General features: G+C 60.6%; 5 protein-coding genes across 9 annotated transcripts in view; 2 read left to right on the plus strand and 3 right to left on the minus strand.

The window, feature by feature from the left end:
- Positions 1–7,049, minus strand: part of Tspear (thrombospondin type laminin G domain and EAR repeats) — a 114,992-nt gene extending 107,943 nt beyond the window's left edge. The window contains exons 1-2 of the mRNA XM_042671712.1: positions 6,914–7,049; positions 5,982–6,202 (exon numbers count right to left, since the gene is read on the minus strand). Of these exons, the coding sequence (XP_042527646.1) occupies positions 5,982–6,202; positions 6,914–7,049 (357 nt within the window). The remainder of the gene's footprint in view (positions 1–5,981; positions 6,203–6,913) is intronic.
- On the minus strand, positions 1,697–2,443 carry LOC122101300 (keratin-associated protein 10-3-like). Of its 3 annotated transcripts, none has more exons than XM_042671654.1 (2): positions 2,154–2,443; positions 1,697–2,093 (listed from the first exon to the last, which is right to left on the minus strand). In XM_042671654.1, the coding sequence occupies exons 1-2, from the start codon at positions 2,441–2,443 to the stop codon at positions 1,697–1,699; spliced, it is 687 nt and encodes a 228-aa protein (XP_042527588.1). The 3 variants fall into 3 exon arrangements, with proteins under 3 accessions (XP_042527588.1, XP_042527589.1, XP_042527590.1); XM_042671655.1 differs by having other exon boundaries at positions 1,697–2,033; positions 2,139–2,443; XM_042671656.1 differs by having other exon boundaries at positions 1,697–2,018; positions 2,124–2,443.
- A 2,597-nt stretch (positions 7,050–9,646) lies between the features above and the next one.
- LOC122101311 (keratin-associated protein 10-3-like) lies at positions 9,647–10,354 on the plus strand. The gene has a single exon (XM_042671679.1). The coding sequence runs from the start codon at positions 9,647–9,649 to the stop codon at positions 10,352–10,354; it is 708 nt and encodes a 235-aa protein (XP_042527613.1).
- Positions 10,355–14,503: 4,149 nt separating this feature from the next.
- Positions 14,504–15,145, minus strand: LOC122101313 (keratin-associated protein 10-3-like). Its single transcript, XM_042671682.1, has one exon. The coding sequence runs from the start codon at positions 15,143–15,145 to the stop codon at positions 14,504–14,506; it is 642 nt and encodes a 213-aa protein (XP_042527616.1).
- Positions 15,146–18,059: 2,914 nt separating this feature from the next.
- LOC122101308 (keratin-associated protein 10-3-like) lies at positions 18,060–18,998 on the plus strand. 3 transcript variants are annotated; one of them, XM_042671674.1, is made up of 4 exons: positions 18,060–18,386; positions 18,453–18,457; positions 18,542–18,797; positions 18,855–18,998. In XM_042671674.1, exons 1-4 carry the CDS (start codon positions 18,060–18,062, stop codon positions 18,996–18,998), a joined length of 732 nt encoding a protein of 243 aa, XP_042527608.1. The 3 variants fall into 3 exon arrangements, with proteins under 3 accessions (XP_042527608.1, XP_042527609.1, XP_042527607.1); XM_042671675.1 differs by lacking the exon at positions 18,453–18,457 and having other exon boundaries at positions 18,060–18,366; positions 18,571–18,797; XM_042671673.1 differs by having other exon boundaries at positions 18,060–18,797.
- The last annotated feature ends 8,592 nt before the right edge of the window (positions 18,999–27,590 follow it).

Here is a 27,590-nt window from a genome sequence, read left to right on the forward strand (position 1 = left end):
AGGAGCTGTGTAGAACCATCATTCTTTTCATCTTTGAACATTTTCATACACTTCTCTAATGGACAACATGGACCTACTGGTTTCTTGGTTGGAGTGATTTTAAGTTGAAATCAAGAAAGAAACTACAGGGAGGAAAAGAGATGTCAGAGAAAATATTTATAAGAGACACGTGTGGTAAAGCTGCTACCCAGAATTACAAAGACCTTTTAACACTCAATGATAAGAAAACAACCTGAACCAAAAATAAACAAGGGTGGATAAACACTGCACCACAGAAGACACACAGGTGGCTGAGAGGTGCATGCAAAGATGCTCCATCACTTGATAAGTGCACATTAAAGTAACCACTTGACACAAGTACACAGCTATTCGAGTGGCCAAAATCCCAAACTGACAGCAGCAAATGTGGGCAAGAGTGTGTCACAGCAGTGGACCCACTCCTGGAGGAATGAGAAATAGTGCTGCCACCTCCCAAGACAGGCCCGTTCACCCACCCTTCCTTCCTTCCTGCCTGCCTGCCTGCCTGCCTGCCTGCCTGCCTGCTTTTCTCTCTCTTTCCCTGCCTTCCTTCATTTCTTCCTGCTTCCCTCCTTTCCTCCCTCCTCCCACCTCTCTTGTACCAGGGCAAGCATCCCAGTAGCCTATAACACCCTCGAACAAAGTAACCCCCACAGGATTGCAACACACACAAGAGCCACCATGTGAAGGTCCCACTAAAATCCACCAATTACTGAAGAGAAGAAAACATGGGGAAAGTGTCACCAATCACAGACGTGTCACCGAGCAGCTCCCACTGATGTCCAACCAGCTCAGATTTGTCACCCAGCAGTGCCCATTATATTCCACATGCTCCAGAATTAGAAAAACAAAACAAATTTAGCATACTAAACAAAAACAAGGAAGGTCCTTTAAAATAACCTAAGACACAAGCTGGGAGCCAGTGGCTCTTGCGTGTAATCCTAGCTATGCAGGAGGCTGACATCTGAGGATTATGGTTCAAAGCCAACCTGGGCAGGAAAGTTCTAGCGATTCATTACCAGTTAATCATCAGAAAACTGGAACTGGAGCTGTGGTAGAGCACTAGCCTTGAGTACAAAAGCCCGGGGACAGTGATCAGGCCCTGACACAGCTGCACTGGCCTGAGCCGCCAGCCCTGTGTGGGCTTTAATTAAGGTGCAGGTGCAGACATGCTACTTCCCCAGATGTGTGGCAGGGTCCCGGGACATTTGCTCTGTGAGGCCTGCCCAGTTCTGTTGGCACTGCCAGGACGAATGTCCCCTCTGCTGGACACCGCAGCAGGACGGGCCAGGTACCCGGCAGTGGTGGCCCAGCCTCCGCCAGCAGCACTCGCGTTGGGTCACTGCTCAGTGGCCAGGGGTGACTGTGAGTGGCGGGGTCTCACAGGGCAGCTCCCCTTGGAGTAGACGTGGCCCTGAGTCCCATCTTTGTTCCTAGAGGCCGTGGCCTGCGAGCTGACGTCCGCTCAAACCCCAACAAGGAGAGCAGGAGATGTGGTGATCTGTGAGTTTATTGATAATGTTGGCAGTCAAGGTGATGTGAGGTGGAGCAGAGGAGGGGGGAGGAAGGAGAGAACAGGGAGGAGGGAGAGGATGATCAGGTCAGCTCAGTGGACAGCTAGGGCACCTCTGCATGTCTTCATGATAGGGAAAGGCCCACTGTCCCCGGGCCGTGCCCATCAGCAGCTGCACTGGCCTGGGGAGCCGCCACAGCAGGCCTGGCGGGAGCAGGCAGGGCGGCACAGCAGGGACACGCACGAGGCCGCCGGGCGGCAGCAGCCGGGCTGGCAGCAGGGGGCACAGCAGGAGGAGGTGGGCACGCAGCAGGCGGGCCTGCACACGGGCCTGCACAGTAGGGACACGCTGGAGGACGGCGGGCAGGACGGGCAGGGGCGGCAGCAGGGCTGGCAGCTGGACGGCTGGCAGCAGCAGGAGGAACTCCCACAGCACATGGGCTCACAGCACACGGGTCTGCAGCACACAGGTGTGCAGCACACGGGTCTGCAGCACACGGGTCTGCAGCACACAGGCTCACAGCACACGGGTGTGCAGCACACGGGCTCACAGCACATGGGTCTGCAGCACACGGGTCTGCAGCACACGGGCTCACAGCACACAGGCTTACAGCACACAGGCATGCAGCAGGACGGCTGGCAGGCTGAGCAGGGGCAGCAGCAGGGCTGGCAGCTAGACGGCTGGCAGCAGGAGGGTGTGCAGCAGCTGGCGCAGACGGACTGGCAGCAGGGGCTGGACGCACAGCCCGCTGGGGAGCAGAGGAAGGTGAGGCAGGGGGCGGGGGCGCAGCCGCGGGGCTGGCAGCAGCTGGGGGCGCCGCAGGGCTCGCAGCAGCTCTCTGGGCAGTCGTCCACCTGCCAGGAGGCGTGGGTGCAGGCGTCGGAGCAGACGGACATGGTGGAGGCAGCCATGGCGGCGGGGCTGGGAGGAGCGGGAGGTGTGAGTGTGTGAGTGTGTGAGGGAAGCACTCAGAGGTCAGCATTTATACACCGCTGAGCTGTTGTGTTGTCCCCGCTGGGGCTCCGTGAGTCCTTCCTCTTCCTAGTTGTGTGTCGGCTCTTGTTTGTGTTTGTGGTTCTCTGCAGCTCCGTGGCAGCTGCTCGTTTGTGGCTGAGCTGCACCACGTCTGTGCTGGTCTGAGCCGTGGGCCAGCTCCACCCACCCCAGGGGGAAACGGGGCGGGGGGAGGGGGGAGCGGGGCGGGGTGGGGAGCAGAGCGGGGGGGGGGGGTGAGAGCGGGAGCGGGGGGGGGGGTAGTAGGGTTGGGGGGGTGAGCGGGGTCTGGGGGAATTGCGGCCGGGTGGAAGCGGGCCGGGGGTTAGCGGAGCCGAGGGAGAAGTGCGGGGGGGGGGGGGGAGCGCGGCCGGTGGCAGGAGTGGGGCCAGGGAGAAGTGCGGCCAGGGGGAAAGCAGGGCCGGGGAAATCGCGGCTGGGGGGGGGAAGCGCGGCCGGGGGGATGCGCGGCCAGGGCGGCCCCCGCTGCCCGCCGTCCCGAGTGACCCGCAGCAGGTCTGGTTGTGGAGTCCCTGTCTTCTGTCTCTTTAGTCACTGTGCCCGGTGTCTAATGTCCTTGGGGCCCTGATGATTCTCGGGGTTCACTGGCCGCTGTGCACAGAGCTGGGACCCCCCTGTAGTGATCCACGCAGTTAGGCCACAGAGGGTAAATGGGACTTCAAAGAGCCGCTGAAGACAGGCTGGCTGGCTAACCCACATCCAGGAAGAGTGGCCAACCAGCCTGACCTCACCGAAAACCCACTGATAGACCCAGCATGGTACGAATGCCCAGAGTCAAAAACAAGGGGGAGCGTGGGCCGGGCACTGACGGGGGAGGGGGAAGGTGACGGGGGGGGGGGGGGTGACAATGACAAGGGACCTGGAAGAGTGACAGCTGACATCTGTCAGACACCGCGAGCTGGAGGGCAGTTGTAGGAAATGGCCACATTCTTGTGGAAACAATTGTCCTCCAACATCACACACCAGCCACCCCATCTTTCAGAGATGAACACGAATCCTAGATCAGTGAAAACCGAAGGCATGTGTCCCAGCAGACTTGTCTTACACACCTGGAGGATTTCCAGACCGGGACCACGGGGCCTCCACGGTGTCCAGACCCACAGCAAGACAAGGACCAGCCGGTGGCCTGACTGCAAAGGAGAAGGCGCACGCTCCCCTAACTCATTAGAAAGCCACTGAATGCGAGTCTGCATGATGCCCAGAGGGGCCCGTTGCCGGGAAATAAACAACACAAGGCCTGCAGCAAAGTCACCAGAGACAGGGGAGGACCAGGAGGAAGGGAGAAGTCAGCGTGTGAAGCAGCTGTAGGAGGCGGGGTGCTTGCTGTGCTGCTTCTCTAAGTCCCCTGAAGAGTCACAGGTCTGGAGCAGCAACAACTATGACACTGCGTTCTTTGGTTTGAGCGCTTGCAGACGCAGTGTGCATAACACGAGACCACTTTCAGGGAGAGGAACATGAGCGTGGGACAGCAGTTGTATGTCTCCCTGGAGAAGTCTGGAGTTGATTCTGATGGAGCAATACCAAGGAAAAACCGAACCAACCAACCAACCAATGACAACAAAAACCAGAGTAAAACCCAGGCACTTACTGGCAATCTTAGCCATCAAGAGGCTGAGACCCAGATCACAGTTTGAAGCCATACTAGGCAGAAAAGTCCAAGAGAGTCCATCTTCAGTGCACTAGTAAAACGCCAGACTGGAGGCATGACTCAGGTAGTGTAGCCCCAGCTGAGCGGGAGCAAAGTGACCTGATATCAGACCCAGTGTTGGTGCATGCGCGTGCACACATGCATGCATGCAGGCACACGGGTGCACACGCACACACCAAGGAAAAACATGAAAGAAACCAAAATGCTTCCGATCACATGAGATGGTATCAGTGCAAAAGGCAGCAGTGCGGGACAGAGGACTGGCGACCAAAAGCACCAAAGGGAAAACGCGGTCAGCGCGCTGAGTCAGAGGCAGAGAGGATCACGGCAGGTGGCATGACCTCACAGACAGAGCCAGCCAGCGCTGACCACGGCGCTGCGGAAGCGGCCAGGCTCCCCGAGCCGGCTCAGTTCCTCCCCCATCAACACATGGCACTGCATTGTGCTGAGGACACGCAGCCACACTCGCGCCTGAACTTTAAAGACATGGCAACACGCAGCTCAGCCTCTCGCACGTGGAGCGCCAGACCACACCTTGCTACCCGCTGCCAGGCCAGGTACATAGCAAAGGCTTCCGAAAGGCACAGGATATGGGAAACCAGGAGCGGAGGAGACCAGGAGAAGATACACATTTGCAACCCGAGAGCTGAAACAAAAAGGCGCCATGTCCCCTGAGAGACCTCGGGGAGGGGGTTCTGGGGACCCCAGAGTTTCCCCTCGCCAGGCCCTTGTCCCCCTAAGTATTTATCCATTTTAGAAAATGAGTGAACATGAACATCAAAAAGCCACAGCCAAATAATGGCATTAAGCAATGAAATAAAAAAAATGGAGATTATCAGGCCAGATCCTAACAACGAGATCCAACTTGATGCTCTCTGTGGTGGGAACACTACTTAGATACAAACATGCAGAGATTCCAAGCAAAAGAGCAAGTAGGGGTGAGGGTGTGGCTCAAGTAGTACAGCACCTGTCCCATGTGTGTTCAATCCTAGTTCTGCCAAAAAGGAAAGATATGTGATCTGTGCTTTCTCTCTCTCTCTCTCTCTCTCTCTCTCTCTCTCTCCCTACCTACCTACCTATCTGATTGATTGGTTGTCTATCATCAGTCTAGCCATCAATCATCTCTCTTGTATCTGTCTGCCAACGTATCTACCTACCTATTTGTCTATAATCTTTTTTTTGGGGGGGTCCGGTTATGGGGCCTGAACTCTGGGCCTGGGCGCTGTCCCTCAGCTGTTCAGCTCAAGGCTAGCGCTCTACCTCTTGAGCCACAGCACCACTTCCGGCTTTTTTCTTTTTGCTTATGTGGTGCTGAGGAATCGAGCCCAAGGCCTCAGGCATGCAAGGCAAGCGCTCTACCACGGAGCCACCTTCCCAGCCCCCATTTGTCTATAATCTACCTTCATAAGCCCTCCCGGCCTCCAGTGGGTGACAGTAGCACCAGTGGGTGTGAGGGGGAGGGGATTCTAGGTGTTGGCTGGTGACACGGTGCACCGCAGAATGGGTCTACAGAGTTGGGGTTTCGTGTGTGACTTCCTGCCAGGCTTGTTGGGATCAAAGCTGAGGTAACGCTCCTGAGTCAGGTGACGATGGTTTATAATCTGCTGTAGTCACGGATTGCCCTGCAGTGCCAGCTGGGGCCTCCCTGCCCGGCAGAGCCGTCCCTGCTGTGCCCAGAGACTGGCGGAGACCTCACCAGGCCGCATGGGCCTCGGTGGGCACACCGGCCTTGGGAGTAGCAGAACGGAAAGTCAGGCTCTTGGGAAGAAAGAAACAACGGCACTGACCTTGGGTGGAAGGCTGGGTGCTTTCAAGGTCACCACGATGGAGAACTCCTCGGGGAAGCGCTGGCACCTGTAGAAAATCCTGGAGGCGGGGAAGCTGAGGGCGCGGGGGTCGGCGGCCGCCAGCCGGAGGCCTCGCGCGCCGGGGGTCTGCACCAGCCGCACTCCAACCACAGCGCTCACTGCGGGGACAGCCTCCGCCAGGATGTCCAGGGGACCCAGGTCTGCGGCAGAGACGGCAGAGGCAGCAGTCAGAGCCCGCACGCGCGTGCCAGGCCCGGGGCCACACGCGGAGCCGGGCGGGTGCCTGCTGAGGAGGGCTCTGCCTGGCACAGAGACCGCCAGGGCCCGCGGCGGACCCCCGAGCACGGGCCCAGCTCTGCGCTTCCCTCAGACCGGCCCGCGGCCACGGCCCCGCGGCAGACCCCCGAGCACGGCCCCGCCGCCACGGCCCCGCGGCAGACCCCCGAGCACGGGCCCAGCTCTGCGCTCCGTCCCCTCAGACCGGCCCGCCGCCACGGCCCCGCGGCCACGACCCCGCCTCCACGGCCCCGCGGCAGACCCCCGAGCACGGCCCCGCGGCCACGGCCTGCGGCAGACCCCCGAGCACGGCCCCGCGGCCACGGCCCCGCGGCGGACCCCCGAGCACGGGGCCCAGCTCTGCGCTTCCCTCAGACCGGCCCGCCGCCACGGCCCGCGGCAGACCCCCGAGCACGGGCCCAGCTCTGCGCTCCGTCCCCTCAGACCGGCCCGCCGTGGCAGTGAGCCCCGCCACCGGAGTGCCCTCGGCCTGCTGAACTGCGCGGGCTCCAATCACACCCTGCCCGCTGCTGCAGTCCCGGCTGGCTCTGAGGACTCACTAATCTCCTGTCTGTCTGTCTGTCGGTCTGTCTGTGTCTGTCTGCCTGCCTGCCTGCCTGTCTGTCGTTACTGACTCCGGAACCTTGTATCCTTGTAATAGCCCTGCAAGCTGTGCATCTCCTCCTCCCGCAGACCCCGCACGCCCCCGAGGAGCGGCCGTCTCTGAACCTCAGGCCCATTTCCCTGTCCCGCGTCTCTCGAGGCGGCCATTCCCCGTGGTGAGAGCCGCTGAGCGGCGGGACGGGGCGGCGGGAGAGCGGTGCCGGGGGACGGGGCGGTTCTGTCCACGCTGACCTTCCCTCCACGCTGCTGCTGGACGGGGCGCTGGGCAGGCCCGGCTGGCTCCCTCCACACCCCGGGTGGTTCTGTGGTTCCAGGTCGTTAGAAACGAAGGTGCGGAGTGCGGGGCCCACGGTGGGGAGGGGCCGGGGCGCCCGTGTGCGGGGCCCGGGGAGGGCCAGGAGCGGGGCCAGGGCTGGGAGGGGCTGGGGCGGGGCCAGGGCTGGGAGGGGCTGGGGCGGGGCCAGGGCTGGGAGGGGCTGGGGCGGGGCCAGGGCTGGGAGGGCCAGGAGCGGGGCCAGGGCTGGGAGGGCCGGGGGCGGGGCCAGGGCTGGGAGGGGCTGGGGCGGGGCCAGGGCTGGGAGGGGCTGGGGCGGGGCCAGGGCTGGGAGGGGCTGGGGCGGGGCCAGGGCTGGGAGGGGCTGGGGCGGGGCCGGGGCTGGGAGGGGCTGGGGCGGGGCCAGGGCTGGGAGGGGCTGGGGCGGGGCCAGGGCTGGGAGGGGCTGGGGCGGGGCCGGGGCTGGGAGGGGCTGGGGCGGGGCCAGGGCTGGGAGGGCCAGGAGCGGGGCCAGGGCTGGGAGGGGCTGGGGCGGGGCCAGGGCTGGGAGGGGCTGGGGCGGGGCCAGGGCCGATGCTGGACCTTTCTGACTTGGCTGCCACAAGGGTCCAGGGCAGGGGGACAGCAGAGTCTCACCCGCCCCCCCCCCCCCCCCCCCCCCCCCGCTGCCTTGCTGGGGACTGGGGGTTCGGCCCAGGGCTCCCCCCGGCCGTGGCCCAGGCGCTGGGCTCGGTCCTCACGCGGCCTGGACACCCGCTGGAGACGGCTGAGCTGCCCGCGGGCGGCCCTCGGAGCCCCAGTCCCAAAGCTATCCATGTCTGCTGCCTAGGAGCGGCCACCACACAAGGGCGCCCGGTCTCCACGGACCCCAGGGCCGGCCTGAGGAGCCCGGGGGGAGCCCACGCCCCAGATGCCAAGAGGCTCCCGCCCGGCACTGAACTCTCTCCCCAGGGGCTCCGTGCGCCCCGCTCAGCAGACCCGGCCGGGCCTGGCGGTCACTCCCCGGCAGCCGAGCGGCCGGCCTCCAGCTGCCCTCTTCTGAAGCAGCTTCCTGTGCCCAGCAGGAGAGGACGCGCAGGCCAAGAGGCCACATGCACACACACTGCAGGTCACAGAGGGGTCAGCACCTGAACCCCGACAGCACCTCCCACACCACACCCCAGACCAGAACCCCGACAGCACCTCCCACACCCCAGACCAGACCAGAACCCCGACAGCACCTCCCACACCCCAGACCAGACCAGAACCCCGACAGCACCTCCCACACCACACCCCAGACCAGAACCCCGACAGCACCTCCCACACCCCAGACCAGAACCCCGACAGCACCAACCACACCACACCCCAGACCAGAACCCCGACAGCACCTCCAACACCCCAGACCAGACCAGAACCCCGACAGCACCTCCCACACCACACCACAGACCAGAACCCCGACAGCACTTCCCACACCCCAGACCAGACCAGAACCCCGACAGCACCTCCCACACCACACCCCAGACCAGAACCCCGACAGCACCTCCCACACCACACCCCAGACCAGAACCCCGACAGCACCTCCCACACCCCAGACCAGACCAGAACCCCGACAGCACTTCCCACACCACACCACAGACCAGAACCCCGACAGCACCTCCCACACCCCAGACCAGACCAGAACCCCAACAGCACCTCCCACACCCCAGACCAGAACCCCGACAGCACCTCCCACACCCCAGACCAGAACCCCGACAGCACCTCCCACACCACACCCCAGACCAGAACCCCGACAGCAGCTCCCACACCACACCCCAGACCAGAACCCCGACAGCACCTCCCACACCACACCCCAGACCAGAACCCCGACAGCACCTCCCACACCACACCCCAGACCAGAACCCCGACAGCACCTCCCACACCCCAGACCAGAACCCTGACAGCACCTCCCATACCACACCACAGACAAGACCAGAACTCCGACAGCAGCTCCCATACCACACCCCAGACCAGAACCCCGACAGCAGCTCCCACACCCCAGACCAGACCAGAACCCCGACAGCACCTCCCACACCCCAGACCAGAACCCCGACAGCACCTCCCACACCCCAGACCAGAACCCCGACAGCACCTCCCACACCACACCACAGACCAGAACCCCGACAGCAGCTCCCACATCATGCCCGGCACCCAGGATAGAGTGGCCCACCCTGACTCCAAAGCACGCCACATAGAAAAGCCCCCATGAACTCCCTCTACCTTCCCTTCTCTGAGATTAAAGATGGAATCCCGTGCCCTGGGTCAGCTGAGCAACAATGCAGGAAACCAAACACAGCTGTTGACTACACTCCAGGAAGAGCAAACACCAACAGGAAGGGAGTTGTGGGAACCTCACAGCCAGGCAGAGTATAAAAGCTGACAGTGCCTCACACACTCACTCACACTCACACTCACTCACACACTCACACCTCCCGCTCCTCCCAGCCCCGCCGCCATGGCCGCCTCCACCATGTCCGTCTGCTCCAGTGACCTGAGCTATGACAGCCGGGTCTGCCTGCCCGGCTCCTGCGATTCCTGCACCGACGCCTCCTGGCAGGTGGACGACTGCCCAGAGAGCTGCTGCGAGCCCTGCGGCGCCCCCAGTTGCTGCCAGCCCCGCGGCTGCGCCCCCGCCCCCTGCCTCACCTTCCTCTGCTCCCCAGCGGGCTGTGCGTCCAGCCCCTGCTGCCAGTCCGTCTGCGCCAGCTGCTGCACACCCTCCTGCTGCCAGCCGTCTAGCTGCCAGCCCTGCTGCTGCCCCTGCTCAGCCTGCCAGCCGTCCTGCTGCATGTCTGTCTGCTGTAAGCCCGTGTGCTGCACACCCATGTACTGCAGACCCATGTGCTGCAGACCCGTGTGCTGCAGACCCGTGTGCTGTGAGCCCGTGTGCTGCGGGGCTTCCTCCTGCTGCTGCCAGCCGTCCAGCTGCCAGCCGTCCAGCTGCCAGCCCTGCTGCTTCCCCTACCCGCCGTCCTCCAGCGTGTCCCTGCTGTGCAGGCCCGTGTGCAGGCCCGCCTGCTGCGTGCCCACCTCCTCCTGCTGTGCCCCCTGCTGCCAGCCCGGCTGCTGCCGCCCGGCGGCCTCGTGCGTGTCCCTGCTGTGCCGCCCTGCCTGCTCCCGCCAGGCCTGCTGTGGCGGCTCCCCAGGCCAGTGCAGCTGCTGATGGGCACGGCCCGGGGCCAGCGGGCTGGCCTGCTGAATTGCCCCAGCCCTGGGACAGGCTGCTGGCATCTGGTGGCTTCTCTGCGGCTGTGCTGGGAGTCGTGGGGACCTGGCAGCCGGTGCGTGCTGCCCTCCCCACCCCGTCTCCCTCCCCCTGCTGTGGGTCAGCACCGGCTCTGCCCTGGCCGGCCCTGGTCTTGACGTGCTTAAGTCTGTAATAAAGGCCTGAGTCTCTCACCCTTGCCTCTGGTCATCATCTGTGTCCTCCCGCTGGGTCCTCTGCCTGGGGAGAGCTGTGCCTCTGGGGGGGGGGGAGCTCCAGGGCGGGGGGTCCCAAAGGGGGGTTTTTCCAAGTCTGTGGCCCTGGCAGGCCTCCCCCCCCCGCCTGGGAGCTGCCACCGAGGGCTCCCTGTGACCCCGGGGACGTGGGGACCGGAGTGCAGTGGGGGCCAGGCCGCTGGCCCACGCAGCCTCCCTTGGCGTCTCTGAGCCCTGCTAGGACGGGGGTTAGGAGGCTGGTGGTTGGGAGGTCTGTGTGTGGAGGCTGAGGGCAGGTCATGATGCGGGACTGCGTGGATGGACGCCGCCCGCTGTCCATGGGGATGCTGGGAGCTCAGAGCCAGGGCAGGTTGGGTGTGGACGTGGGCTCGGGGGCACCACGCAGTCCCGTAGCTGCCAGCGTAGCAGACGCGGGGGAGGGGCCCCGAGCGCTCGCCCTGGTGGCGATGCTCAGCACACACGTGTGCACACGGTGCTGTCAGCCGCCGGCCAAGGCAGTGCCGCACATGGTGCGCCAGAGCTAATGACAGTGCCAGGGCCAACAACATGGGAGGTGGAGAAAAGGAGGATCGCAGCTCAAGGTCAGCTCCATCTTCAGAGACGGAGCCTGGACGCAGAGGTGCACAGTTGTTGCCCCCAAAACTACAGGAAGCCTGGAGGCAAACTGCAGCCCAGGCCCAGGCCTGCACGGGAAGCAAGATCCTTGTCCTAAAATGAACCCACAAGAAAGAGGGCTGAGGGCGCAGCTCAGTGGAATAGCAGCTTGAGGCCTTGAGTTCAAACCCCAGTACCGCCAGAAGACTGGGAAGAAAAAAGAGGAGGAGCAGAAGAGTCTACGACCAGCTTTCTTTAGAAGGGACTGGAGGCCGAGGCCACGCCCAGCGGGGGGCTTGGCATGTTGACCAAAGCCAGCCCTGTCATCAGGAAGGAATTCTCTGGCAGGAGAGACCCTGTGGCGCCGCCCGCCTTTCCCGCCGCTGACTTGGCTGCAGACTGTTTCCTAAGACATCTTTTTGAGGTTGTTGCTGCCGGTCGTGGGGCTTGAACTCTGGGCCTGGGCGCTGTCCCTCAGCTCTTCAGCTCAAGGCGAGCGCTCTACCACTTGAGCCACAGTGCCGCTTCCAGTTTTCTAGTGGTTCATTGGAGATAAGAGTCTCATGGACTTTCCTGCCAGGGCTAGCTTTGAACCGCGATCCTCAGATCTCAGCCTGCTGAGTAGGATTACAAGCATGAGCCACCGGTGCCTGGCCATGAAACCTTTTCTGAAGCCAGACAGAACCTTTGTTGGAGTTGAATTAGCCGCAGAGCAGGGCATAAGCCGGGAGAGCCGAGGAGCCCCGCCTGGTGCCACGGGAATGGCAGGGCCCAGGCGCAGGTCTTCGGTCACATGCAGGTCAGGGCCTGGAAGGGGAGCTGGGGCTGCAGCCCATCCCCCGCCACACCCGCTGCCTGGGACAAGCAGCTTCTCCCAACACCCTCGCACGCCTGGGCGGGGGCCTGGGCACACCGAGCCCGCAGGACAGGGCTGACGTGGACACAGTGACAGGGTCCGTGCACCCGAGCCCGCAGGACTCCATGGCCCCGTGCAGGTCTGTGCACAAACCCAATGAACCACCAACAACCAGAACATGCCCACACGTGAGTGACGCACCACACACCTCCCAGGGTCGAGTTGACCTTCACAGAGGGGACGTTCCAACCAGAGTGACACAGGAAACCTCTACGCAAGCACGCGCAAAATAGTCCACGAAGAAGACAGCACAATGGAGACATTACAATGAAATCATACAAGAAAAAATCATGAGACTACCTCTTGTGGGGCAGGAAAATGGATCACTTCAGTGGACAAGGTTAAAGACGGGAGACCTAAAGCCAACGTTCTAAACCTCTACCGAAGAAGCCACAGTGAGCGGCACGGGCCAGGCCCCAAAACAGCAGGAAGAAGCAATCAGCCCGGACAGGGAGAGCAGGAAGGAAGAAACTATCAGGACATCTAGAAAGCGACCAAGAGAAAAATGAATGTAAAGAGCATCTAGCTGAACTGGTCCAGAGAAGGGAGAGAGAGATGCTACCCAGATGAGGATTGGAGACAGGGCTGCCGCCAGAGTGTGGGTCCGAAGGGGACAGTAAAGTCACAACGTTGTGCTCACGCATTTAACAACTTAAATAAAGGGACACAAATGACGAAAATGATCAAAGAAAATAAAGTATGAGCGGCCTCCTACCAGTCGAAGCGACTGCATAATAATCCCAATCCCGACTCCGCCTCCAGAGCTGCTATGGAAGAGGTGCTCTCCACTCCCAGACCACTTCAGAAACCAGCCGCAGGGGAGACGTGGTTCCCACCCTGGGAGCAGAGGCCCACAGAGCACGGAGGAGCTAGACCACCTAAAGCCTCCTAAAAAAGCCAGCACATGAAAGCCAGCAATTTTTAAAAAACAATCATTTGTTGCTAAAGAAGTTTACATCTGCAATGTTAAGTTGTCTTAACATTTAAAAACCAACTAATACAGAGCTAGGCACCAGGGGATGACATCCATAATCCTAGCTACTCAGGAGGCTGAGCTCTGAGAAGCAAGATTCAAAGCCAGTCTGGGCAAGAAAGTCTGTAAGACTCTTTCTCTCCAATTAACCGCCCCAAAACAAACAAACAAGCAAAAAACTGGCAGCAGAGCTGCGGCTAAGCAGTGAAGTGCTAGCCTAGAGGAAAAAAAGCTCAGGAATGGTGCCCTGGCACGAAGTTCAACCTCCAGGACACACACACACACACACACACACACACACACACTACCATATTAATGCACAAAAGGAGAGGCACGGTGGGCATCTGACGATCCTGGGATCCCAGGGATTTTTTAACAAAAATTCAACATGTTTATTTAAGGAAATACAATCTCAGAAAATTCATGTTTTATGGGGTAAAACAGATTATTCTCCCCAAGACAATAATTTGCTCTTACAGGTCTACTCAGCTTTCCACCTGAGTCCCTGCCAGGGCATTAAGATAGAAAGAAATGACAGTGGCCTGGCGTGGTGATGCATGCCTACAATCCCAGCTACTTCAGAAGCATGATTAGGAGGATCACACTCCAAAGCTAGTTCAGGGCAAAAAAACATGAGACCTTCTCTGAGAAATAACTAAAGCAAAGAAGGGTTAAGGTACGGCTTAAGGGGAAGAGTCCGGCCCAGAGCCTGTGGGGCCCTGAGTTCTCGCTATGGTGCTTTTCCTGAGTCTGTGTGTGCCAGCCAGTGCCATCCTGGGCCAAAGAGCAGCTCCTCTCCGCCTCCCCAGTGTGTGCCGTGGGTGGCCGGCACAGAGCCACCAGGACAGCCCGGCCGCGGTGTCTGCAGACGAGGCCAGCAGCTCCCTGGAGAGGGTGTCCAGGCAGGTGGGGGGGCTCACGGGGCCGAACGTGTCCAGCAGCACCCTGGGCAAGCAGATGTGCAGCTCTGGCCTTCTGAGGCCTAGTCCTGAGCTGCCCTGTGCTGCCCCTGTGCCCGGCCATGCCCAGGCGGGTAGCAGCCTCCCTTGTGATCAGGAAGCTCTCGTTGTTCCTAGAAGCAGTGGCTGGAGTCCCGTGACTGCTCAAACCCGGTGTGGCACAACAGGAGAGGGAGAGGGGAATGTGGCGACCAGCGAGTTTACTGAGAGTGAGTGAAGTCAAGGCCGTGTGGCCCAGAGCAGAGGAGAGGAGAGAGAGCAAGGAGGAGGGGGAGAAAGGAGGAGGGAGGACAGAAGAGGGAGGAAGGAGATGTCAGGGAACACCCGAGGCCCAACCTCAGGCAATGCTGCCTAACCCAGGTCAGAGCAGACTAAGGGGCTGTGTGGGGCACAGGCAGGACCGGCACACACGGCCCCGGGCCGTGCCCATCAGCAGCTGCACTGGCCCGGGGAGCCGCCACAGCAGGCCTGGCGGGAGCAGGCAGGGCGGCACAGCAGGGACACGCACGAGGCCGCCGGGCGGCAGCAGCCGGGCTGGCAGCAGGGGGCACAGCAGGAGGAGGTGGGCATGCAGCAGGCGGGCCTGCACACGGGCCTGCACAGCAGGGACACGCTGGAGGACGGCGGGCAGGGCGGGCAGGGGCGGCAGCAGGGCTGGCAGCTAGACGGCTGGCAGCAGCAGGAGGAAGCCCCGCAGCACACGGGCTCACAGCACATGGGTCTGCAGCACCCGGGTCTGCAGCACATGGGCTCGCAGCACACAGGCTTACAGCACACAGGCACGCAGCAGGACGGCTGGCAGGCTGAGCAGGGGCAGCAGCAGGGCTGGCAGCTAGACGGCTGGCAGCAGGAGGGTGTGCAGCAGCTGGCGCAGACGGACTGGCAGCAGGGGCTGGACGCACAGCCCGCTGGGGAGCAGAGGAAGGTGAGGCAGGGGGCGGGGGCGCAGCCGCGGGGCTGGCAGCAGCTGGGGGCGCTGCAGGGCTCGCAGCAGCTCTCTGGGCAGTCGTCCACCTGCCAGGAGGCGTGGGTGCAGGCGTCGGAGCAGAGGGACATGGTGGAGGCGGCCATGGCAGCGGGGCTGGGAGGAGCGGGAGGTGTGAATGAGTGTGAGTGTGGTGTGAGGAAGGTGCTGGGGCTCTGCCTTTTATGTCTCCTGGGCCGCCACTGGCCGCCCCTTCCCTGTGGGCGAGAGTGCAGCTCATTAGTACCAGCGCCCTGTTTAGCTCTGAAGCTGCTTTGCCCAGAAAGCGAGCGCTGGGCCTCGTGACTCATCCTGGCTCCTCAGTCTAGGCCCTGGAGGCAGACGCTGGGGTCCACACCGGTCTTGCAGGCACCTTCTTCTCGGCTCCTTGCCCATGCTCAACACCAGCAACTGCCCGTGCTGGCCTGCGCATGGGCCTGTCCGCGGGGCCAGGCAGGAGGGGGCGGGCCCGCGGGCCCAGGGTGGAGGTTTCTGGAAGGGAGCACTGTGTGTCAGCGCAGGGGTCCCCAGGCCTCGGTGCAGGTGGCAGAGCCGTCGGCGGGTCCAGGGAGTGGGGGGGCGGGGGTTCCTCCTCAGCCCCCCTCTCCCCAGGGCCCCAGGCCCCGAATCTGTCCACAGCTCCCGCTTCCTCCTTCCCCACACAACTCTGGGTCACCTGGCCATGCTTCTGAGCCTCCCTCTGGCCTCTCAGCCATCGTCCAAACGCCTGTCGGGGCTTTGCGTGCTGGCGACAAACCCTGACTCCGGTCTCTTGCTCAGGTGCAGCCCGGCCTGCGCTGCTCCAGAGCTGCAGCCTCGGCGCTGCGCGTGGCTGGTGGGCGCTGGCCCTGGCCCGGCCGCCGCTGGCCGCCGAGTGACGCACAGGAGGCCTCCATGTGGTGGACCGGCACGGGTGGATGGGCGGAGGGGCCCCGGCGGCCTGGAGCAAGGAGGAGAGGCCTGGGGCCCCGGGCTTCAATCCCACCAGGGCCAAATCATGGCCTTAGTGTGGTGAATGAGGAAGCGAGGCCAGCAGAGGCGGCCTGGCTCCTCTACACATGGGCAGGGCCAGCTGCTGCCCTGGGAGGGATAGACTCCCTTCCAGCTCAGAACCTCAAAACCCAAACGTAACTTTTTGTTTGTGTGTTCATGGGGCTTGAACTCAGGGCCTGGGCGCTCGCTCTCCCGCTGTCCCGAAGCTTTTGTGCTCCAGGAGAGCGCTCTAACACTCTGAGCCTCGGCACCACTTCTGGTTTTCTGGTGCTTATCTGGAGATAAGAGCCTCACCGATCTTCCTGTGGGCGGGTTTGAGCTGTGAGCCTCTGACCTCAGCCTCCCGAGAAGCTAGGATTTGGGGTGTGAGCCATGGGTGACCAGCTCATTAATAAGTTTAAGAAGCCAGATGTCACGTCACAGCATGCTATCAGGAAGCTGAAGTGCAAAGCAGACATCCTCTAGCTGAAGAGTCATGATCATTGGTTTATGAACTGGTGGTGGATGGGGAGGTGGAGGGTGGGCATGGGTGGGGGGGTGGAGGGTGGGGATGGGTGGATGGGAGGTGGAGGGTGGGGATGGGTGGGTGGGGAGGTGGAGGGTGGGGATGGGTGGATGGGGAGGTGGAGGGTGGGGATGGGTGGATGGGGGGTGGAGGGTGGGGATGGGTGGATGGGGGGTGGAGGGTGGGGATGGGTGGATGGGGGGTGGAGGGTGGGGATGGGTGGATGGGAGGTGGAGGGTGGGGATGGGTGGATGGGGAGGTGGAGGGTGGGGATGGGTGGATGGGGGGTGGAGGGTGGGGATGGGTGGATGGGGGTACAGGGTGGGGATGGGTGGATGGGGATACAGGGTGGGGATGGGTGGATGGGAGGTGGAGGGTGGAGATGGGTGGATGGGAGGTGGAGGGTGGGGATGGGCGGATGGGGGGTACAGGGTGGGGATGGGCGGATGGGGGGTACAGGGTGGGGATGGGTGGATGGGGTGTAGGCTATGAACTAGAAATAGAAGCCACTGTGGTGGACTGGAAACGGAGGGCAGGAGGGCAGGAGGGCACACAGGGGATGCTGGAGATGCAGGGCTCCCTCACTTCCCCTCTGTCTTTGACGTGCCTGGTGGGGGATGGAAGGGAATCTCGGAGCCAGTGCCAGCCAAGGAGACGCAGGACCACAGGTATCATAGAAAGGAGGGGGCACGGGGCAGGGAGGGGGCACGGGGCGGGGAGGGGGCACGGGGCGGGGAGGGGGCACGGGGCAGGGAGGGGTACGGGGCAGGGAGGGGCACGGGGTGGGGAGGGGGCACCGGCTGGGGAGGGGGCACCGGGCGGACACAGGAGAGGTGTGAGGTGGCGAGGCAGGTTCCGAGCTGGGCGCAGGGTGCAGGGCGCAGGGCGCAGGGCGCAGGGCGCAGGGCGCAGGGTGCAGGGCGCAGGGCACAGGGCGCAGGGCGCAGGGCGCAGGGCGCAGGGTGCAGGGCGCAGGGCGCAGGGCGCAGGGTGCAGGGCGCAGGGCGCTGGGCACAGGGTCCAGGCTGGGCCCCTCGGAGTCAGTGGCCCTGGCTACCCTGGCCTCCAGCCCCTGCCAGGGGTTCACTGCCCTGCAGACCAGGGGTGGAGTCCCCGAGAGGGTGAGACCACAGGAGGCCACTTCCACGGCACCAGCTTCCTTTGGAGGGAGCACCCGTCCTGAGAGGGCCATGACCCTGACCCGTCAGGACCTGTGCGCCACAGCTGGCCTCGGGGCCCAGAGCCCCACCAGGCAACAGGATGGGTGGATGGCTGGACAGACAGAAGATAGATAGATAGATAGATAGATAGACAGGCAGACAGATAGGATTAATATTTGACAGGTAAACCTATCTATCCGAGGCTGGGTTGACAAAGCTGGACAACATCTCAGCAAACAGGAGCAGATCACACCACTAAGGGTGTGGCCAGGACACCACCCACAGGAGGGGCATAAAAGCCAGCGGCCATTGCACTCACACGCACACCTCCTCTGCCTCCTCTTCCTCCCAGCCCAGATGGCCATGGCCGCCTCCACCATGTCCATCTGCTCCAGCTCCGACGCCTGCACCCACGCCTCCTGGCAGGTGGACGACTGCCCAGAGAGCTGCTGCGAGCCCTGCGGCGCCCCCAGTTGCTGCCAGCCCCGCGGCTGCGCCCCCGCCCCCTGCCTCACCTTCCTCTGCTCCCCAGTGGGCTGTGCATCCAGCCCCTGCTGCCAGTCCGTCTGCGCCAGCTGCTGCACACCCTCCTGCTGCCAGCCGTCTAGCTGCCAGCCCTGCTGCTGCCCCTGCTCAGCCTGCCAGCCGTCATGCTATGAGCCCGTGTGCCGTGAGCCCGTGTGCTGCGGGGCTTCCTCCTGCTGCTGCCAGCCATCCTGCCATGAGCCCGTGTGCCGTGAGCCCGTGTGCCGTGAGCCCATGTGCCGTGAGCCTGGGTGCTGCACACCTGTGTGCTATGAGCCCATGTGCTGCGGGGCTTCCTCCTGCTGCTACCAGCCGTCCAGCTGCCAGCCCTGCTGCTGCCGCTGCTCAGCCTGCCAGCCATCCTGCTGCGAGCCCGTGTGCTGCGAGCCCGTGTGCTGCGAGCCCGTGTGCTGCGAGCCCGTGTGCTGCGAGCCCGTGTGCTGCGAGCCTGTGTGCTACAGGGCTTCCTCCTGCTGCTGCCAGCCGTCTAGCTGCCAGCCCTGCTGCTGCCCCTGTTCAGCCTGCCAGCTGTCCTGCCGTGAGCCGGTGTGCCGTGAGCCGGTGTGCCGTGAGCCGGTGTGCCGTGAGCCCGTGTGCCGTGAGCCCATGTGCTGCAAGCCCGTGTGCCGTGAGGCTTCTTCCTGCTGCTGCCAGCCGTCCAGCTGCCAGCCCTGCTGCCGCCCCTGCCCGCCCTGCGCGCCGTCCTCCAGCGTGTCCCTGCTGTGCAGCTCTGCCTGCTCCCGCCAGGCGTGCTGTGGAACAAGCTCTTGCTGCTGAGCGATCCCCAGAGCCTGGAGCTCAAGGCCTGGCGCCCCACCTCTCTGCCCATGCCTCCATGGTGTCAGGAGTCCTCTCCAGGCCTGCTCAGGGAACGTGGGCTCCTCACCAACAATCTGTGCACAGACTGACTTTCTCCAATCAACAAGCGGGCTCTGCTCTGGTCTAGAGGGCAGTGGCCACAGGTCAGGCCTCCCCTGGGCGGGCAGAGCCTGTGCACAGATGCAGGCAGCAGTCCTGCTCGGGCCCCCTCACCCCACAGCATCTGGGCCCTGGTCTCTCTCAGTGGTCTGGAGCCTCGGCCTCCATCCCCTTGATTGTGAAAACTGTCAGACCCTCCAATAAATTGTTTTCCTGAAGCATCTACTGAGTTTGTGTCTGTGTTTGTTTGTCACCAGCCCAGCCACTCCCGGGAGCATCAAGCCCCTCCAGAGATGCCCGGGAAGCGCAGGCCACCCCGGCCAGGTGTGTGGAGAGTGACTGGACGGGGGTACTGCCCGAGGTGTGGCCCCCAACACCCCCCCAACACCCCCCAACACCCCCCCAACACCCCCCCAGCACCCCCAACACCCCCCCAACACCCTCCAACACCCCCCAACACCCCCCCAACACCCCCCAACACCCCCAACACCCCCCAACACCCCCCCAACACCCCCCAACACCCCCAACACCCCCCAACACCCCCCCAACACCCCCAACACCCCCCAACACCCCCCCAACACCCCCCCAACACCCCCCAACACCCCCCCAACACCCCCCCAACACCCCCCAGCACCCCCAACACCCCCCAACACCCCCCCAACACCCCCCCAACACCCCCCAACACCCCCCCAACACCCCCCTTGCTCCCGCGGATGGGCCCCTGGGGCCCGACACAGGAAGGCAGAAACGCCAGGGAAAGCCAGATGGCTCAGAAAGGGACTGCAAGTTCAGCTCTGGATAACGTGGACAATCAGATAACGTGCCAGCAACCCAGAGACGGCCGTGGGACAGGACCGCTGAGACCCGGCGGTCCTCTGACCCGGGAGCCACAGTGCCGGAGCCCAGACAAAGAGGCCATCGCAAGCTGGCTGCACACAGGACCCCTGCGCGCACAGGACACCTGGACATGGGACTTGGGTACAAATCAGCCGGGCAAGAATGAAAATCAGACCTCTGTCAAGGAGGAAAAAAGTTGAAGCTATACTGTAGCCAGGAACCAGCGCCACAGGAGCCTGGCAGGCTACAGCACCCAGAGAGAAAGGACCAGAAGCACCTGGGGGGTAGAGGGCAGAGCAGCCCAGGAGGTCCCCGGAGGCTCCCCAGACACCCCACGCCCAGGTGGCCCCGCAGAGCAGCCCGGGCAGCGCCAGCCCTGCCAAGCCTGGAGCCAGGGAGCCACATGCAGCCCCCCACCGCCCCATCTTCTGGGGGAAGCAAAGGCCTCACCTTACACCTCGGCCTGGAGCAGACTTTCCACACCTACAGGGAAATCTACATGACAACAGATGGGGAGCAGGGTTCAGACGGTGGGTTCAGATATGGTACTTTGTGTTAGAGAGCCGGGAGTCAGACTGCAAGATGAATGGGAAGACATCATGTCTCTGCCAGAGTGTAGAAGGTAAAAGGCAAAGGCCCTTGCTCTGATTTATGGGAGAGAGTCGCCATACATTGAAACAAATACAACACTCAAAACAGCTGAACAAACAGAGGAACCGAGACAGACATTCAGAGCCATTGTGAATTTGTTTTCTTGGACGCTTATGTGTCTTTGTATACCACTCGATACACACTCACACTAGAGGTGGGTTTCCTGCGTGGCGTCCACCATGGGCCAAGGAATCTCATTTCACAAAGAATGGGGTAACCGGAATCACAGGTCCAGGAGATGCATCCAGGGATGCAAACTGCATCGTGGGTGGGTCTCCTGAACTGCATCGTGCCTGTCCTATGGCCCTGGAGTTTCGTGCTGGGTGTTAACACAGCCACCAAAAATACATGCGCGTTTTTTTTAATGGCAGAATTATTGCATTTAGCCCAAATCCAGAGAGGATGAAGCATCGCTAAGGCCGTACACAGGATGGAGGGAGGGCAGGGTGGATGGGGGGACGGACGGGTAGGTAGAATAAGGAAGGTCATACAAATGAATGATAGGACGTGGGGGAGATGAGCTGCTGGGTGCGTCCACAGGATTTATGTGGGACAAAAGGAGCCACAGCCAAGGCCACGTCGGACAGGCTGAGCTAATGATGGAGAAAAAGTAGATCCGCGGTGCCCGGCAAGAGTCCAGAGACATTCTGCATCTGCCCCTGTCTGTGTTACGGGGATCCTAGAACCCTGTCACCTGCCCTCATCTGTGTTACGGGGATCCTAGAACCCTGTCACCTGCCCCCATCTGTGTTACGGGGAGCCTAGAACCCTGTCACCTGCCCCCATCTGTGTTATGAGGATCCTAGAACCCTGTCACCTGCCCCCATCTGTGTTATGAGGATCCTAGAACCCTGTCACCTGCCCCCATCTGTGTTACGGGGATTCTAGAACCCTGTCACCTGCCCCCATCTGTGTTACGGGGAGCCTAGAACCCTGTCACCTGCCCCCATCTGTGTTATGAGGATCCTAGAACCCTGTCACCTGCCCCCATCTGTGTTATGAGGATCCTAGAACCCTGTCACCTGCCCCCATCTGTGTTATGAGGATCCTAGAACCCTGTCACCTGCCCCCATCTGTGTTACGGGGAGCCTAGAACCCTGTCACCTGCCCCCATCTGTGTTATGAGGATCCTAGAACCCTGTCACCTGCCCCCATTTGTGTTACGGGGAGCCTAGAACCCTTCACCTGCCCCCATCTGTGTTACGGGGAGCCTAGAACCCTGTCACCTGCCCCCATCTGTGTTACGGGGAGCCTAGAACCCTGTCACCTGCCCCCATCTGTGTTACGGGGAGCCTAGAACCCTGTCACCTGACCCCATCTGTGTTACGGGGATCCTAGAACCCTGTCACCTGCCCCCATCTGTGTTACGGGGAGCCTAGAACCCTGTCACCTGCCCCCATCTGTGTTACGGGGAGCCTAGAACCCTGTAACCTGCCCCCATCTGTGTTACGGGGATCCTAGAATCCTGTCATCCTGCTGGGCTTTGATTGTAGTAAGTTTATAAGCGGGTCTAGGAAGAACTATGACACGTAGCACTTACGTAGTGACACACACAGCTCTGCTGTGTGTGGAAAGTGAGCCACGAGCACCGGGATTGGCCATGTTTTTGAGATAGGACCTTGCTTCCTGGCTGGCATTTGCCTGGACTGCTATCTGCATATTTTGGGCTTCCTGTAGTTTCTAGACAGACAGGCAGACTGCTCTTCATCTGGCCTCCTTCTGGTGAGATGCATCTTTTGGACTTTTCTGCCCTGCCTGGCCTGGTATGGCACCCTCTGGCCCAGCCTACCAGGTACCTTCAGGTGACAGGCACAGGCCACAGTGTCCAGCTATGAATTCAGAAGGGGCCTCACAAACTTTTCTGCCACTTCAGACTTGGGCTGGTCTCTCAGCATCTGATTGTGTCTTGCATCATTTGGCTTTATTATTTGTTCAGGTCCAGGGACTTGAATTCAGGGCCTGATCACTGTCCCCGGGCTTTTGTGCTCAAGGCTAGTGCTCTACCACAGCTCCAGTTCCAGTTTTCTGATGATTAACTGGTGATGAATCTCTAGAACTTTCCTGCCCAGGTTGGCTTTGAACCATGATCCTCAGATGTCAGCCTCCTGCGTAGCTAGGATTACAGGCAAGAGTCACTGGCTCCCAGCTTGTGTCTTAGGTTATTTTAAAGGACCTTCCTTGTTTTTGTTTAATATGCTTAATTTGTTTTGTTTTTCTAATTCTGGGGCGTGTTGAATATAATGAGCACTGCTGGGTGACAAATCTGTGCTGGGTGGACATCAGTGGGAGCTGCTCGGTGACACGTCTGTGATTGGTGACACTTTCCCCATGTTTTCTTCTCTTCAGTAATTGGTGGATTTGAGTGGGACCTTCACATGGTGGCTCTTGTGTGTGTTGCAATCCTGTGGGGGTTACTTTGTTCGAGGGTGTTATAGGCTACTGGGATGCTTGCCCTGGTACAAGAGAGGTGGGAGGAGGGAGGGAAGGAGGGAAGGAGAAAGGGAGGGAAAGACACAGAGAAAGCAGGAAGGCAGGCAGGCAGGCAGGCAGGAAGGAAGGAGGGAGGGAGGAGGGAAGGAAGGAAGGAAAGAAGGAAGGAAGGAAGGAAGCAAGGAAGGAAGGAAGGAAGGAAGGAAGGAAGGAAGGAAGGAAGGAAGGAAGGATGGGTGGGTGAACGGGGCTGTCTTGGGAGGTGGCAGCACTATTTCTCATTCCCCCAGAAGTGGGTCCACCACCGTGCCACACTCTTGCCCACATTTGCTGCTGTCAGTTTTGGATTTTGGCCACTCGAATAGCTGTGTACTTGTGTCAAGTAGTTACTTTAATGTGCACTTATCAAGTGATGGAACATCTTTGCATGCACCTCTCGGCCACCTGTGTATCTTCTGTGGTGCAGTGTTTATCCACCCTTGTTTATTTTTGATTCAGGTTGTTTTCTTATCCTTGAGTGTGAACAGGTCTTTGTAATTATGGGTAGCAGCTTTACCACACGTGTCTCTTATAAATATTTTCTCTGACATCTCTTTTCCTCCCGGTAGTTTCTTTCTTGATTTCAACTTAAAATCACTCCAACCAAGAAACCAGTAGGTCCATGTTGTCCATTAGAGAAGTCTATGAAAATGTTCAAAGATAAAATGAATGATGGTTCTGCACAGCTCCTCCCACAACGCAGGGTCGGGGGAGGCTCATCAATACACTGAAGTCCAAACCTAGGGCATTTCAGAAAACTATGCAGCAGGATAATGTGTTACCACAGGGCTGGCTTTCCCCAGGAATGCAAGGCTAGCTCAGTCCTGGAGAGTCAATCAATACAACCGGAAAAGGAAGGGATGTGGTAGTATGGATGGATACTCTGGGAAACTACAGAACTCAACACCAAGTCACCATTTGTGATCTTTTCTTTATAAAGTAGGAACACATTGATCCGTTTACTCTGTAACTTGGAACAAAGCATTTCACAAAGACTGGCGGCCGGTGGTGGCCCATGCCTCCCAGCTCCTTGGAAGGTGGAGATCAATGTTCAAAGACAGCCTCCCACAATGTGAGAATCCATCTGCATCAGCAGGCTGGGTGCAGCTGTGCAGACCTATGACACAGCTGTTTGAGAGGCTGTAGGTAGCAGTATGGCCATCCAAAGTCAGCCCTGGCCAAAACTCAAGACCCTCCCTGAAAATATAACCTAAAGCAAAAAGAGATGGGCCATCTGCCAAAGAAACAGAAAGAGGAAGAATAGGAGGAGGGGAAACAGGGAGGAAGAGGAGGAGGAAGAGGAAGGGGAGAGGGAGGAAGACTCATGGCTGACATCACTCCAGGGGTCCAATTCAGAAGGCTGTCCACTAAGGACAGGCCTGGAGCTGCAGCCCTCCCTGCCGTCCTACAGCCCACAAAGGGCTGCCAAAGAGACAAGACCAGGAAGGAAACAGAAAGCCACCTTCTGGAAGGCACAGTCTGTGTGTCTGGCAGGGACCTGGTTGGCCTCAAGAATAGAGGGTGGAAGGATTGGAACTGAAAACAGCAAAAGCAGCCCGTCAGTGCTATTCCAGTGTTCTGTAGGAAGCAGTGGGGTTTGGTGTTTTAGTTTTTCTTCCAGCCCTGGACCTTAAACTCTGGGTCTGGGCTCTGTCCCAGGGCTCCTTTGGCTCAAGGCTAGCACTCTACCACTTGAGCCACAGCGCCACTTGAATTGAGTTCTGTGTATGTGGTACTGAAGAGTCAAACCCAGGGATTCATGGGTGAGAGGCCAGCACTCTACCATTAAGCCACATTTCCAGCCCTGATGGTTTAATGTTAAAACATCTGATTTACACGACAATAAAATGTGACAATGTTGATATGAATCACAAAAACCCAGAAGGAAGAGATGGCCTGAGATATGAGGAATCAGGGGCTGGTGGGTGGATAATTGATGCCACACCCAACAAGACCAGTCCTGACCTCCGGGGGCCTCTGTGGTGGGAGGGAGGGAAGAGAAGAAAGGTGAGCATTACACATCTCACGCCTCATACTTAACGGAAAAGCTAAAGACTGGCCACTGGATGGGCTGGGAAGGTGGCTCAGTGGTAGAGCGCTTGCCTTGCATGCCTGAGGCCCTGGGTTCGATTTCTCAGCACCACATAAGCAAAAAGAAAAAAGGAGGAAGTAGCGCTGTGGCTCAAGTGGTAGAGCACTAGCCTTGAGCTGAAGAGCTGAGGGACAGTGCCCAGGCCCAGAGTTCAGGCCCCACGACCGGACCCAAAAAAAAAAAAAAAAAAAGACTGGCCTAAACACACAAGGGAGAAATGTTTGCTCTTTAGGGGAAAAACTGTGCTGCTTATTTGTGTGTGTGAGGGCAGTACTAGAGCTTGAACTCGGGGTCTGGGCACTCTCCCTGAGCTGTTTTTGCTCAAAGCTGGTTTCTACCACTTGAGCCACAGCTCTAGTGCTGGATTTTGGGGGTTCATTGGAGATAAGTGTCTCATGGACTTTCCTGCCAGGCTGGCTCTGAACTGTGATCCTCAGATCACAGCCTCCTGGGTAGGTAGGACTACAGGCATGAGCCACAGCAGGTCACATTCTATGGTCCTGCGCTAAGACAGAATTCACACATGCCATAAAAGGAAAGAAAGGCTGACTAATCGACTTCATCAATATTAAACTCTTCTGTTTGCTAAAATACGGTCAAAATCACAAAAAGCCAGACTGAGCCCAGTAGAAAATGTGTGACAAACTGACCAAAGTAGCTGTGTCCAAACCATGACTTCCAGTGGCTGACGCCGAGGGCTGCTGTCAACCATGAAGGAGGATGTGGGGCCCTGTGGAGTGAGGGAAGGGCTGCCGCCACAGAACCTTCTGGAAAAGGGGCACGTTAGGGAAACCAGCACATCGCCGGCCATCAGGAGGAGCGCCCAGCCCGGCTGTGAGAACCAAGTGCACCTGCTCCAATGGCCCAGGCCACGAAGAAAACAACAGGGCCCTTGCGTGCTGGCAGGGATGCCAGCAGCCGGACTCTTGGAGCCTGCTGGACAACTGCAAGCGGCCCGGCCCTCAGGAGGCCGCGTGGCGGTGTCTGTGAAGCTCAGCGCGCAGCGGCGTAGACCCAGCCCCCACGCACGGGTATTTAGTCTAGAGAAATGAGAACTCATGACCGTGCCAAAACCAGTGCACAGTGCTGTTGGTGCAAGCTGGCGTGCAACACCACAAGCCGGAGTCCAGCACTGAGTGTGGACCGTGGTGTGCCCAGCCACACAGAGTTCCTCTTGAGCAGTGACAGCCTTGGCGGGCACGGGCGCCATCTTGGCGGATTCCCGAGTGTCTGCTGAGCACAGAGGCGGCCGCGCAGGCTGCGGTGAGGCCACGCCACGCTGTGCCCGGCGGACGCCCGGCGGTGTACACAGCGCGGTAGTGTGGGTGCGGAGGGTGTGTGCGCAGGCCCTTTGGGGAGGTGGGTTCAGGTGGCCGTGGCGGTGCATTCAGGACTGTGTGCTGTCAGCTCTCAGCTGCGGCACAGTGGTGTGGGGAGCTGGGGTCCGGGCGCAGGTTCTGTGTCATCAGCCAGGACCGCGTCGCGCTCTCCCCGCGGTTGGGGTTGCCTTCCTCTGGCTGTGTCCTGTGCGGGGGCTGTGTGCGCTCCACAGCTCTTGTGGCCATGAGATCTGGACGCTGTTACCTCCCTCGCTCTGGGCGGGCCGGGGGCTCGGGGCCGGTGGCCGTGGACCGGGGCCCGGGACCCCGGGGATTCCAGTATTTCCCACGGACAGTGGAGCTTTCCGGGGCTTCGTGTACTGCAGACCCCAGCCTGCAACGCGAAAGTTGGGTGTCCATCTCTTTCTGGAGCCTGGAGGGTTTTCTTTCTGTGCCGGGCCTCGGATGGCAGAGGCGCTGTCATTTTCACGTCTCTGGGCGCCTCTGTGTGACTGAGACCCTCATGCTCCCCCCAACACACCCACTGAAAAGCTGCCCTCTAGAAGAATCCGCCTCCTCCTTGGAGTTCTCCTTCATCTTCACCTCCGGCAATCGGTACTGGGCTTGACAACTTGTGTCTGGGGCGTCTGCTCCTCCGTCCTTCTGCCTCCTCCCTGGCCCGTCCGCCCCGGCTGCGACTCACCACTCTGTGTGGCTCAGACGCAGGATGGGAACTCCCGGCCTCTCCCCTCCCAGCCCAGCAGGTCTTGGTAGCAGAGCAAGGTCATCCTGCACCGGCCGTGGCCCAGCGCACAGAGGCTCGTCTGCGCGGCCTTGCCCTCCCTCCGTGTTGGTGCTGTGCCGGCAGAACAGGGCCTTGTGTAAATACACCAGAGTTAACGAGGACCCAGAAGCCAGTGCAAAACAGCAACAAGGAAGGGCCACCAACAAGGAAGGGATGACGCCCGGAGTGTCCGGCTGAAAACACCTGGCCTGTATAAAAGCCCAGGAGCCCAAGCACCTCACACTCACTCACACTCACTCACACTACTCACACCTCCCGCTCCTCCCAGCCCCGCCGCC

This window comes from Dipodomys spectabilis, unplaced genomic scaffold (assembly GCF_019054845.1).
Source record: "Dipodomys spectabilis isolate Male_0828 unplaced genomic scaffold, ASM1905484v1 ptg000652l, whole genome shotgun sequence".
Taxonomy (NCBI): Eukaryota; Metazoa; Chordata; class Mammalia; order Rodentia; family Heteromyidae; genus Dipodomys; species Dipodomys spectabilis.